This window comes from Dreissena polymorpha, chromosome 2 (genome assembly GCF_020536995.1).
Source record: "Dreissena polymorpha isolate Duluth1 chromosome 2, UMN_Dpol_1.0, whole genome shotgun sequence".
Taxonomy (NCBI): Eukaryota; Metazoa; Mollusca; class Bivalvia; order Myida; family Dreissenidae; genus Dreissena; species Dreissena polymorpha.
The window spans coordinates 146718395-146732619 of record NC_068356.1 but is presented as its reverse complement, the minus strand read 5'-3'; the positions used below and the strand labels follow the sequence as shown (position 1 = coordinate 146732619).

Sequence of the window (14225 nt, the reverse complement as noted above, 5' to 3'; positions counted from 1 at the left end):
AAGTTATCGGACACCCATTTTTTTAGCAAAAGTAATTATTTTTCGTGACTCTTAATTTTCGGACACACGAGTAATCGTTCATAATTTATGTCTCTAAGTTTTCGGACAGCATATTTTACAGGGCTATTTTACCAAATACCGGTCATGTTTTCGATATCTTATGAAACTTTTATCATGGGGGTTTACAATCAGATTAACATCATAAAACATGACAGGTGCATGCCTGAGGGAAACGGACCATTACATTTGCGTTATTGGGTAAATAGCCTTGTAAACCGGTATTAAACAATGGTTTCGCCCAATAGCATAAGCGATATGACAATTACCAGGGGAAGTGCCAATTAACAGTTCAAATATCTACCGCAATAGTACTGCCCCTTCTCAGTAAAATAACTGTGACAAATACTAAACGCTCCAAAGTGTGATGCACCCTTTTGCAAGTTTTACGAACAATGGAAGAAAAATCAAAGAATTCATAGTTTGCTTTTTTGTTGCGTTAATTACAGGTTCATACTAGCGAGTATCGGTAAATCACATGCTCATCTTTGAACTGTTTGGTCAAAGTACAACCTTGTAGTAACTTTCTGTCAAATAAATTAAGCATTTAAAATTATTTAAAATGCAGTGCAAACATATATAATTGTAATTTATACTGAACGGCATGGTATTTTACACCGCGTGCTATTACCGGTAGTCGTTGATACAATTGACTCTATTTTCTGACACTTCAATTTTCGACTCTAAGTTTTCGGACACCTGTATTTTGTGAATATATTTCGTATCTAAGTTTTCGGACACGAAAAAAATTAATTATTTTTAAGTGTCCGAAAACATAGAGTAATTACGGTAGTCAAGTTAGTGCAAGCCCTGTTTTGTATGATAACACTAAAGTCTATTAATTTTCACAATCTGCAAAATCATTAAAAATATTTCAGAGACAAGTACCAGTTTTGTAAAGTAAACTTTGCAAATAAAAGTTTACTGTTGCCATGATAATTGATATCCCATTTATTCCCTCCGAAATACCGATACAGTATTTATTTTCCATGATTCGTGAATACAGCTTACTCAATTCTTGAATCTTAACAGTCAAGTCAAAGCCTATGTACAGAATCTGAAAAACCTAAATATAATCCAGTTACTCGGTTAAGAGTTAAACAAAATAATCTAATAACTTACACCTGTCTTCTATTCAATGCTGTTTAGTTTTTGTTGTTGTTGTTTTTCAAGGGACGCTACTCTAAAGTAATTTGACCTTCACCCCGTTACCAACTTCTAAGTTACTGCAGAAAAGTCTTCGAAGAAAAGTTTTGTTTGATGAAGATTAAAATAATATGTTTTAACGGTATATTGAATTGCTAATACTATTGTTGATCTCTCAGTTATGTTACTCTATGTGTAACTAACACGTCTTTAGTATGGCTCATGTTTCATAATTCATTGATTTCAATTGTGTCCAATTCACTGTCATTGAATCATGAGACTCGATGCTGCCTGTTTGGTTAAAACTCAGGTACAGTCTTAATTGGCCGGGTACGTGTTAGTATACTTTCTGTACCGGGTGTACATTTAAGTATACTTAAGAGTACCTGGGGTACATTTAAGTAGTACCCAAGCCAAATGTCCAATTGGGCATCCATGCTTGTTGCAATAATTCAACTCTCAGCTTGATGACCAGAGCCACCATAGCAAAAAAATATCAAAAGCTTTGGGAGTACATTTATATGGACTATGACAATTCTAGTTGCAATTATCCAATATCAGCTATTGACCCTTCAGATCGCTGGGAGTTGGGACTAGTGACAAGTTTTTTAATAGAAACTCTGCTGTTCCGTGTCCAGGTGGCACTTTTTTGGTAAAATGAGCAACAAACTATTTTCTGGCATAAATAAAAACAAGCAGATCATATATTTATCCTTAGCATGTCTATCAGTAGTATTGTTATGAATGCAGATGAATTTTGGAAGTGAACAAATACAAAAACACACATGTGTTATATAGCAATTTATAGTTAAATGTATATTCTAATTTCTTGAAGACTTGGACATAGCAACAAAAAATGTATTTAAATTGACAAAATATTGGCTAGACTTGGCTCCCTGTAGTAATCTGAATTATGTACAATGGTTCTCATTATATCGACCCTTCTGATTGGTTGCTAGGGTTCGTTTCTATTTGCATGTGCTTGTTCTAAAAATGGTATCTTAATGGAAAAACGAAACTCTTGCTTATGTTGTTCTTATTTTTTTATAATTTACACTTTATTCAATAAATTGCATAAAAAACATTTAATTTGGATAAATTTACTATTTATCCATAAACAAACTTACATAATTGTGTGTTTCGTAATTTAAAAATCATAGCATTCACCTGGATTTAACATGACCTACTTTCCAATGAACAACAATAATCAATCCAATAATTGTCGTAATAGTCATGGATAACCATTAAGTAAATTAAAACTTTTAAAAATTGAAAAAAACTACATTTATGTTCAAGCACTTCTTGAGGGGTTTTCGTTTAAGTCACGATACTATGAGGAGTGCTGATAATATGAGGTTAAGGGATAATGCTAAAATTAAATCAACTTACAGTCTTACTTGATGCTGTGTGCTCCCAGAATAATGGTATTAATCCAAGTTTCAAACATGTCAACAGTTCACGAAATGTCCAAGTTTTTGCAATGGAAAACGCTGAGTAGTACGTATTTGAGAATATGCTTATGTATGCTCGATTGGTTATTGTCGGCTTGGGTACTATAACTTACATGTACCCCGGGTACTCTTAAGTATACTTACATGTACCCCGGGTACGGTAAATATTCTAAAACGTACCTGGGAAATTTAACGCTAAATCGTTCGTTGTCAGCTTTTTTTTTTAAAGAGAAGTTTGTTTAAGATAATCGGTATACATAAAGAAATCTCTGAAACTGCAAGGGTCAAGGCTTAAGTGCAAACTGTATTTGGAGTGTACCATTGTATGGGAATGTAACATTGTATAGTGGTTCTCAACAAAGTCTGTTCAAATAATGCCCTGTTATAACAACTGGTAACTCTTAAGGGGTCACTGGATGTGTATCGACTTCTAAAGTAAATTTATGTATCAAAACATTTCAAAATTATTTGTGTATTTTCTATGGAACTATCCAGCACATTTTATCATTATACATGTAAAACATGCTATTCAAAATAATATACATCTATAGCTATTTGATTAGATTAAATAATTGAACAGTTTTATGAGGAATGCACTATCTTACAAAATTTCAACCACATGCTTAACAGCTTACAGTGAGGAAATGGTTCGGTTTTCAACATTCATCATCAGGTGATTGTTGTTAAGGCCATATATTTTTTTTAACCTTCAACTTTATTTTTTAAACCTAGCAGCTCATCACACAAACACAAAAACATGTTGTGTACAATCAAATCATTTTATCAATTATAAAAATGGAGTTTTTTTTAATAATAGAAAAGCATGTAAGGCTTTTGTCTAAATTATAACATGGGAGATGTTGGTTTCAAGACCAATCTTGTGTTTATATATTGTAGTGGTAACTCTCCTTGGACCTTGCTGAAATATTAGTTGTAGCGGTACAGGTATTACTTGGTGAGCATGTTTACAATATGAAACAATGCTCCTCTTATAATATACTAATTACTGAATCTACCCAGAGCAGCTTTCTTGGCAAACAGGTTTAATGAATGTGTATGAACTGTTGTCCCTAATTAGCCTGTGCAGTTTTCTTAGAGCGCAGCTCCTTTCTTTTCAGGAATTCCCAACCACATCTATCCTCAAACAATTCATCATCTATAGATCACCATGGCCTCAGAAATGTCAGACAACCCGATGGGTTGCGCAGACTTGGAGTACACCTCACAAAAACAGAACAACAGGACATCCTGGTCTGAGTCGAAGGGCGTTGTCAAGGATACACGGAAGGTCATTACATCACTTGCAAGTCGGGCACCATCATCGTTCACATTCAGGACTCAAGAAACGCCCTCAGGGCCTATAACAAGGCAGGTTTTGTAGTTTTTTATAGCTTTTTTTGTGGTTAATATGGGAATATCAAATTGAATGTTTAAAAGTTGTTAATATTGTTCATGTCTGTGAAATGATACCATTATGTTGATAATCAAAACGTATTTATCTGGTAAATAGTAATTGGCATATATAATAAAATGACAATGTAGGGTTTCTTCCTCTTATCAAATTCGTATCAATTCTGCTTACTTACGAATAAACATTGAAGATGTATCAAATATCTTGTAATTAATGATAAGCATATACAATCAAATGGAATTTTATTGTTTCAGTTTCAAATTACAACAAAATGTATTAATTTGTTTATCTATTCAGCCTTCTTAAGAATTAGCTTTGATTATTTACCAAAATGAATATTATTGCTTGGTTTTGCTACTGATTATTATAAAATATTCAGATGAAAACAAGTTCAAGCATTTTCATGGAACAATTGAAAAATGGAAAACATATACAAATTAATTTCATGTGGTTCCTTGTTTCTCATGTAATACAGACATGATGAATATTATCATTTATCCTGCCTCTGTTGCAAACATTGACCAAATAAAGCAGGGTCGAATAAATTTTCCTATCTCCGGTCAACAGGAAGTAGTGTATTCCTACGCACGCTGTGACGATTAACATGTTCTAATATTTGACCTTTCAAATTTATTGGGACGCATCATGAATGTTATGGTTATACAATGTATTATATGTCATCCTTTTTTTCTTCTTTAAAATATATAACCGAACCAGCTGTCCGTATTTATCATTTTCATTTACTTGATTGCGCAATTTATGACGTATCTAGTGTGACGTCATTTCTCAGACGAAACTTTATCTCAGGATTTTAGGGACAACAATTTTGACATGGTTGTTTTAACAGTATTTTTTAAGTATTTTTAAAGCATCGATTAAATCATAAACGTATTTCAGATTGTGTGTTTATCATTCATAATTGTTAACTTTGAAAGGAATAAAATAATTCGCTACAGCAGTATTACGATTTCATAAATCGGGTTTTGAGTGGTTAGCATTCAATACAAACGCTATCAAAAAATAGTGTGGTTTAAAATACATTTCGATAATAGGGATGGAAAACAGAAAATGGATTTCAACAAAGGGATGGAAGAACAAAAAAATGGATGTGTATATCGCTGTAAATTTATTGTTATAAGCAATGGATTAAAGTTGTCATTAAGGTAAATAAAATTTAGTTTTTGTTTTGCTGCTGCATTTTTTTAAATTTTTTACCAAGAAAAATATCACATTCTCGATTTTTTTTATATTTCTTCTCATATTTCCCATAGGAAAGTATTAAAAGGAACAGTTTAAAGTGGAACTATTATTTACGTGACACAATTGGTAGTTTTTCGGTCGTCTGTTGTGTACATGTAGGAGGCTCGACAATAATAATTATGTTGTTATGTCAATTTATCATTTGTCTTTGATAAAATGTGTCAACGGCACGAAGCAGGATAAATAGAATACATGTTTGGTGCCAAAATGTGTTGTCTATTGAAACAATTATATATAGAAAAGCTCGCCTTGGACATTTATTGACAAATAGGCAGGAAGTTCAAACTTCCAGTGTTCAAAGTCAATGAAAGCTCTGTATTTGAGCCTCATTTGGGGAAAAATGGGCTTAATGCATGTGTGTAAAGTGTCGTTCCAGATTAGCATGTGCAGTCTGCACAGGCTTATCAGGGACAACATTTTCGACCTACATGTAAACACATGTTTTGCTATAAAGAGTCATTCTTTAAATTTTAACTAAAAATACCGTCACAGTGGACGATGTCTACTCTGATTAGACTGTGCAGACTGCATAGGCTAATCTGGGAGGATACTATACGCATATACATTACACCCCGCCATCCCAGAGCCTGGTTCAATTGTTACCAATTTCAGACTGTACTTCCTGGGTATACCTGAGAGACAGCGGGAGTCCACAGTGATGTATGTGAACGTTCCACTGGAGCCATCATCCATCACGCCTCTACTGGAGTGGTGTCCCCTGCTGGAGACGTCAAACGCAAGCCTGGCTGGTAACGCCAACATGTCCAAAGAGGAACAGTTGATGAGGGAGAGGAAGAGGTGGTAAGTGAACCATTATGAATTTAAATTGAGTCAAATGATCTTTAAAATGTTCTTAATATGCCAGTGTTAGAGCACTAGAATATTAAAAACACTTTAAATGTGAGGTGCATGATGAGCATGTTTGCAAAATTTGATAATCATATAAACATGGTTTAACGATTTTCAATATGAAATACAATGCATACACAATTTGTTTAAGTTCGTTTAAGTATAAATGTTTCATTCCTATCCCTGGTATGGAAATGGGTTGTGTGTTCTGTATTACAGACTGGGTGTATATGGGATCACATCGTTTGAAGTCACAGACGAGAGGCGGTTACTGTTCCCAGCCGGCAATGCCCTCTACACATGCACAGACAGTAACCTGGCTGTAGGTAGATTATAACACATAGGGGAGACAACCAGGCATAGAGCTTATAGAGGCAGACAACTTTCAAATATAGCACATACAGGAAGACAAGTAGAAGAATATAACAAATAGGGGCAGATAACTGTGAGATATTGGATATAGGGACAGACAACTGTAGCATATGTACTAGGGTTTTGTTTATTAATCAACGAACACAAAGTCTTGTGAAATAATTCACATAGGTAAATACACTTTTCTGTATTTACAGGTTATCCAGTAGAATTCAATCGATGTTTCAACTGTGAAACTAGATATTGATATAACTGGACAGATATGATTGCCTGCTGACCTAAAATGGCATAATACAAATGTACACTGTCAAAAAGTTAAACAGCTAGTCCAAAGAAAAACAAGTATTTTGTATGTGATGTGATAGTCTGTAAACTAGATTGAACTCCATATTACAGAAATTTCAGCAGCAAAAATACTTATAAGTTAAACATTATAGTAATAAAAAACTAACTACAGCTTTGTAAATCTTTCAGATTTAAATTGTCATTTAATGAAAAAATGTCAGAAGTAGTATCCACTTCTCATACTAAGGAACTCAAAATAAGCATGTTCTTATTACTGAAATTTGATTTATTCAGCTGTAAAAAGAAAACATTGTTTGTGCACATGACAAAACAGAGAAAAATAATCACTATTTTTTCTAGCCAACCAAAACAAAAAACACTCTGCATTTATAATATATAGTAAAGCATGTGCTAGTGAAAAAATACTTACAAATCGAAGTACATGCAATTTGGTGTCTAAATACAGGACATAAAAAGGACAAAGTACTATTGTTTTCAGGAAATAACTCGTTAAACTAATGTCCATTTATTGTATCTTTTAACATATACATATACATGTACAACTTACAATTAAGTGGACAACTTGGGGTTCTATGACTTACAGATCCTATATATAAACTGTAATGTAATCTGCTTTTATCTATATGAAGCTTGATTGAAACCCTTTTTCTGGGAAAACAGGGTTTATTTCACAGTAGTAAAGTGATGTTATGGATTTTTTTGTTCAAAGGAAGCATTTTCAAAAAAACAAAGGCACTGGCTATTCTGGGACAACACTTTACACACGTGCATTAAACCTGGTTTTCCCTGAATGAGACTCGTATTATTGGCTAATGCAAGTTTTTCCATGTTTATTTCAGAGCACCATCCCAATTGTTCCGGAGCCTATCCCTACTGAGGTCCAAGGGGCCAGAATGGACCCCAAATCCTGCCCATCCAATCCCAATATTGTGGCTTTTGTGCGAAGTAACGACCTCTGGGTGTGCAATGTGGACACTAAGCAGGAGTTGAGACTGACTTTCACTAACAAAGGTATTATAATGGTTGTGTGTGACCTAACAGAGTTGTTGTTTGTGGCCTAACATAATGGTTGTGTGTGACCCGGTAACAGAATTGTTGTGAAAGTTACAACACTGAGTTTGGTCTTGTTTGTGAATGTTAAGGTTTTTGTCTTACTTCATTAGTTAAAAAAAGTGACCTAAATTGTTTAGCTATGTATAGTTCTATGATTGTAGGGACAGGAGATGTGAGGCAGGACTGGGTCAGTTCTGGGGTGCCTTCCTTTGTGGTTCAGGAAGAGTTTGACAGGTAAACTGGACATTGGTAGTGTGTAACCTTGATATTGGTAGTATGTAACCTTAATATTGGTAGTATGTTATCTTGATATTTATATTGTGTAATCTTGACATTGGTAGTGTGTAATCTTGACATTGTATGTAACTAAGAAATTGAAAGTGTCATCCTCTAAAGGGTGTTTATTTGGGATAATGCGACAACCCAAACCTAATTGCTTCTACCAAAAAATTGTGCTTAGTTTAGTTTAAACCTATTTATTTTAGCTTCATTGCATTAAAAGTATTTACTACTTATGTGAAACACTCTTGAGTCTGTTTCCTGGTACTAGAACCAGTATTTTGTGTCTTTGGGGGAGATCTAAGGAACGATTCCATTGTAGGGATCGAACCTGTCGCAAGGCGGACACCATATCCATTACACCCTGGCGATCCACTAAGCTTTGGTCAGGCTTAAATATTTGTTTTGCAAAGCTCACAAAAAAGACATTTTTGTTAAACCTCTCAGTCTGTCTTTTCGGCAAGAAACTATTTCATAGATCTGTCTTTTCAGCTACATACTATTTCATAGATAGCTTCTTTCAACCAGCTGTTGTAAACAAGTTTATTTTTATCCCAGCCCAAAAAAATTCAGAGGGGATATAGTAATTGGTCCTGTCAGTCCGTCCGTCCGTCTGTCCGTCCGGCTGAAACTTTGTCCGGAGCATAACTTCAAATCTATTCAATGGATTTACTTTAAACTTAAAATATAAATAGATGGCAACAAGGAGAAGTGCAGTGACCAGAAACCATTACTCTATCTACCCTAGTTTTGAATTATCTCCCCTTTTATATAACTTTAAAGTAAATTTTTGTCCGGAGCATAACTCTAAATATACTTAAGGGATTTATTTGAAACTTAAAATATAAACAGATGGCAACTAGGAGAAGGGCAGTGACCAAGAACCACAACTCTATCTACCTTAGTTTTGAATTATCTCCCCTTTTATATGATTTTAAAGTAAATTTTTGTCCGGAGCAGAACTCTAAATATACTGAAGGGATTTACTTGAAACTTGAAATATAAACATATGGCATCTAGGAGAAGTGCAGTGACCAAGAACCACAACTCTATATCTACCTTAGTTTTTGAATTATCTCCCCTTTTATATAATTTTAAAGTCAATTTTTGTCCGGAGCATAACTCTAAATCTACTGAAGGGATTTACTTGAAACTTGAAGTATAAACAGATGGCAAGTAGGAAAAGTTCAGTGACTAAGAACCATAACTCTATCTACCTTAATTTTTGAATTATCTCCCCTTTTATATAACTTTAAAGTAAATTTTGTCCGGAGCATAACTCTAAATCTACTAAAGGGATTTACTTGAAACTTGAAATATAAACATATGGCATCTAGGAAAAGTGCAGTGACCAAGAACCATAACTCTATCTACCTTAGTTTTTGAATTATCTCCCCTTTAATATTATTTTAAAGTAAATTTTTGTCCGGAGCACAACTCTAAATCTACTGAAGGGATTTACTTGAAACTTCAAAGTTAAACAGATGGCAAGTAGGAGAAGTGCGGTGACTAAGAACCATAACTCTATCTACCTTAGTGTTTGAATTATATCCCTTTATTTAATTTCAAAGTAAATTTTTGTCCGAAGCATAATGAATTATCTCCCTTTATTTGTTTTTACAAATATTATTCTACTCTCTAAAACAAATGTTGTCATACAAGCAAACACATTTCAACGGGGATTTGGCACTACTGTAACAAGCTCTTGATTCTCTAATTGTAATTGCTTATAAAGCTATAAGGGTGGTTGTGATGTGCATTGCTTTCATTGGACACAGTCTCTTGATGTTATCATCATAAATATATATATACTAGATCTAAAATCTCCAATATTTAAATAAATAAACCTACTTATCTATCCACACCCTCAGATTTGTGATAAATCGGAGAGGCAATCAAGCCAAAATAAATAGGTTACAAAAAGGTTACTATTAATCAGATAGATTTCAACAAGTAGAAGGGGAATTTTAGTTTATTAATATTAAAGCTTCAAAAAGTGACAGATGTTGTTAAATATTTTGATTCAAGGTCTTAATGAAACCTCAGTCTTTAAGCTACACTTATGTCAAAGTCATGTGCTGTGTGTGTCAGGTACACAGGATATTGGTGGGACCCTGTATGTAGAGACGGACGAACATACAGGATACTCTATGAGGAAGTGAATGAATCTGAAGTGGATATTATACAGGTAAACAGAAAGCATATTGTTTTAAATGATATGTGGAAGATATTAAGACAATTAGGTACAGATGAGCTATTTAGTTTTCCCGTTGCTTATTATTAGCTTGGCTGTTTTCGGAGAAAACCCGAGGTATTGTCATAGCCAGCTCGTCGTCTGATGTCCGCCATCCGCGTCCTGCTAAAACCTTAACATTTTGTTAAGGTTTTGAACATTTGCTCTAAAATCAAAGTGCTTCAACCTAACACTTTGAAAATTCATATGTAGCAACACCTTGATGAGTTTTACATGTCACACCAATTTTTGGGTCACTAGGTCAAAGGTCAAGGTCACTGTGACCTCTACACACACACAAATCTGACAAGCTTTCATTAATTCAAAACTGCACCTGCAGCTGAGCGTGGCACCCGTTATGCGTTGCTCTTGTATTATACATGCAGTAATATCTGGTATGACATGACAAGTCATTTTAATCTCAACTAAATACCTTATATGAAATAATTCTGATAATGATGATCAGGAAGACACGGAAGTGGCGATGGATAATTATATACTTTTAATAATTGAAATACATGTACTCATTAGATGACCATTCTAATTATTTGAGTAATGTAAATGGTATTGGCCCGTGAAAAAGGCATTTGCCATATCAGAATAACGTAAAATATTGATAAATGATAATGCTGTTTTGTTTGCCCCCAGATTTATCTGCCTCTGGATGACAAGGGAGTGGACGAGTACCGGTATCCACGCGCGGGTAAAACCAACGCTGACAGCTGTCTGAAGATGGCACAGTTCACTGTTGGAAATGATGGCAGGGTAGGCAACTTATTATATGTAATATTGTCTGGGAAGATCAGACTTCATGAATGTGCAGAAGGAGGCTAATCCTGGACGATTTATTTTCCCGTCTAGACTGGATTTTTGCTGAAAAAATACTTATTTAAAGTTATATGTTAAATACATTTAAAGCAGAAAGTGTTGTCCCTGATAAACATGATAAGCATGTGCTGAGTGTACAGGCTATATTTACACACATGAATTAAGCCTGCTTATTCCAGTGCTTGGGTCAGTTCTTCTGTGCTGGGTTCACACAGCTGCTATTAAAACCTTAACTTGTGTCACATACAGTAAGCTCCTTATCCATGTAACTTGGTTCTTTGAGGGACTGTTATGAAATAGTTTTGAGCCTTGCTTGTGGAAAACGGGGCTTAATGCATGTGCGTAAGGAGTTGTTTTGAGCCTTGCTTTGGGAAAACGGGGCTAAATGCATGTGCGTAAAGAGTTGTTTTGAGTCATGCTCTGGGAAAACGGGGCTTAATGCATGTGCGTAAAGAGTTGTTTTGAGTCATGCTTTCGGAAAACGGGGCTTAATGCATGTGCGTAAAGAGTTGTTTTGAGTCATGCTTTGGGAAAACGGGGCTTAATGCATGTGCATAAAGAATTTTTGTCGCAGATTATCCTGTACAGTCCCCACAGGCTTATTACAAATGACACTTTCCACCTAGGTTGGATTTTCATCTAAAAGAGATTTTCTTTAAACCAAACACTCTATAAAAACGGAAAGTTACGTCCCGAATTAGCCTAACTAAGCTAGTTATGTCTTAAGCCCAGAATCCATCTCCATTGAAGAAAGTGAGTTTTGTGGATACAGACTTGCAGCATACTGTAATGTGATCCAGATACCCGATTTAGGGGGCATTTGTGGCTTATTCCATTTAGCATTAAGTTGTTGGTATTCAGGTCTTGACTAATTGTCACAGTTTAGAAAAAGGGAAAATTGTCTGCAACAATCCATGAACTTTCTTGAATTAAACTGCCTTATTTTCATAAATGTCAACTGATTTCTATATAACTTGACTAATAGACCACGCCAGGCATATCAAATAGCTGTAGATGACTTTTGTGGAAGATCTTTCAAAGAAAAGTTAACAAATTCAAATGTGATTTCTTCAAATTTTATTGTTTCCAATACCATTTATACATCAATGAGATATGTGTGTGCATGTTTACTCAGTGCTGTAGATTTGTTCAAGATATCTCTTGCTTAATGCATGTGCATAAAGGGTGGTCCTTGATTAGTCTGTACAGTCTGCCAGGCTTATCAGTGACAACACCTTCAGCCGAGACTGGATGTTTGTGTTGTGTAGAATATACTTCTTTTGTACAAAAAAATCCTGAAAGTGGACAAGTGTTCTGAAAAGCAAAAAGTGTTGTCTCTTATAAAAGTGTGCGGACCTCAAAGGCTTATCTGGGAAGACACTTGACGCTCATACAATTTCACCCAGTTTTCTAAGATTAAGCCTCATTTACAAACCAGCCTTTGTCAAACATTTCACAATTATTACTGTTCTGTATGTTTCAGTTTGAGGATGAAGTCATCATGCTGAGGTTGTTTGAGCCTCTGTCAAGTCTTTCAGTGGACTCGGAGTACCTTGCCAGGGCAGGATGGACACCAGACGGAAACTTGTAGGTTACTTTGTCATATGAGCTGCGCTCTTGGAAGAAGGGGCTGAATGCATATACGTAAAGTGTTGTCCCTGTCAAAAGGAAGGGGCTGAATGCATATACATAAAGTGTTGTCCCTGTCAAAAGGAAGGAGCAGACTGCATATACGTAAAGTGTTGTCCCTGCGCTCTTGGAAGAAGGGGCAGAATGCATATACGTAAAGTGTTGTCCCTGCGCTCTTGGAAGAAGGGGCAGAATGCATATACGTAAAGTGTTGTCCCTGCGCTCTTGGAAAAAGGGGCTGAATACATATACGTAAAGTGTTGTCCCTGCACTCTTGGAAGAAGGGGCAGAATTCATATACGTAAAGTGTTGTCCCTGCGCTCTTGGAAGAAGGGGCAGAATGCATATACGTAAAGTGTTGTCCCTGCACTCTTGGAAGAAGGGGCTGAATGCATATACGTAAAATGTTGTCCCTGTGCTTTTGGAAGAAGGGGCTGAATGCATATACGTAAAGTGTTGTCCCTGTGCTCTTGGAAGAAGGGGCTGAATGCATATACGTAAGTGTTGTCCCGGTCAAAAGGAAGGGGCTGAATGCATATACGTAAAGTGTTGTCCCTGCGCTCTTGGAAGAAGGGGCTGAATGCATATACGTAAAGTGTTGTCCCGGTCAAAAGGAAGGGGCTGAATGCATATACGTCAAGTGTTGTCCCGGTCAAAAGGAAGGGGCTGAATGCATATATACGTAAAGTGTTGTCCCTGTGCTCTTGGAAGAAGGGGCTGAATGCATATACGTAAAGTGTTGTCCCTGTGCTCTTGGAAGAAGGGGCTGAATGCATATGCGTAAAGTGTTGTCCCTGCACTCTTGGAAGAAGGGGCTGAATGCATATAAGTAAAGTGTTGTCCCTGCGCTCTTGGAAGAAGGGGCTGCATGCATATACATAAAGTGTTGTCCCTGCGCTCTTGGAAGAAGGAGCAGACTGCATATACGTAAAGTGTTGTCCCTGCGCTCTTGGAAGAAGGAGCAGACTGCATATACGTAAAGTGTTGTCCCTGTGCTCTTGGAAGAAGGGGCTGAATGCATATACGTAAAGTGTTGTCCCTGTGCTCTTGGAAGAAGGGGCAGAATGCATATACGTTAAGTGTTGTCCCTGCGCTCTTGGAAGAAGGGGCAGAATGCATATACGTAAAGTGTTGTCCCTGCGCTCTTGGAAGAAGGGGCTGAATGCATATACGTAAAGTGTTGTCCCTGCGCTCTTGGAAGAAGGGGCAGAATGCATATAGGTAAAGTGTTGTCCCTGCGCTCTTGTAAGAAGGGGCTGAATGCATATATGTGAAGTGTTGTCCCAGTCAAAAGGAAGGGGCTGAATGCATATACGTAAAGTGTTGTCCCAGTCAAAAGGAAGGGACTGAA

General features: G+C 36.0%; 2 protein-coding genes across 4 annotated transcripts in view; one reads left to right on the top strand and one right to left on the bottom strand.

Annotated features, from left to right (window-relative positions):
- LOC127869348 (uncharacterized) overlaps positions 1 to 14225 on the bottom strand; it is a 206784-nt gene that overhangs the window by 20361 nt on the left and 172198 nt on the right. The gene's annotated exons all lie outside the window — the stretch shown is intronic.
- Positions 4185 to 14225, top strand: part of LOC127870168 (dipeptidyl peptidase 9-like) — a 106122-nt gene continuing 96081 nt past the window's right edge. Inside the window, exons 1-8 of the mRNA XM_052412824.1 lie at positions 4185 to 4192; positions 5938 to 6123; positions 6394 to 6496; positions 7692 to 7863; positions 8067 to 8139; positions 10276 to 10372; positions 11066 to 11182; positions 12729 to 12832. Coding sequence (XP_052268784.1) covers positions 4185 to 4192; positions 5938 to 6123; positions 6394 to 6496; positions 7692 to 7863; positions 8067 to 8139; positions 10276 to 10372; positions 11066 to 11182; positions 12729 to 12832 — 860 coding nt within the window. The remainder of the gene's footprint in view (positions 4193 to 5937; positions 6124 to 6393; positions 6497 to 7691; positions 7864 to 8066; positions 8140 to 10275; positions 10373 to 11065; positions 11183 to 12728; positions 12833 to 14225) is intronic.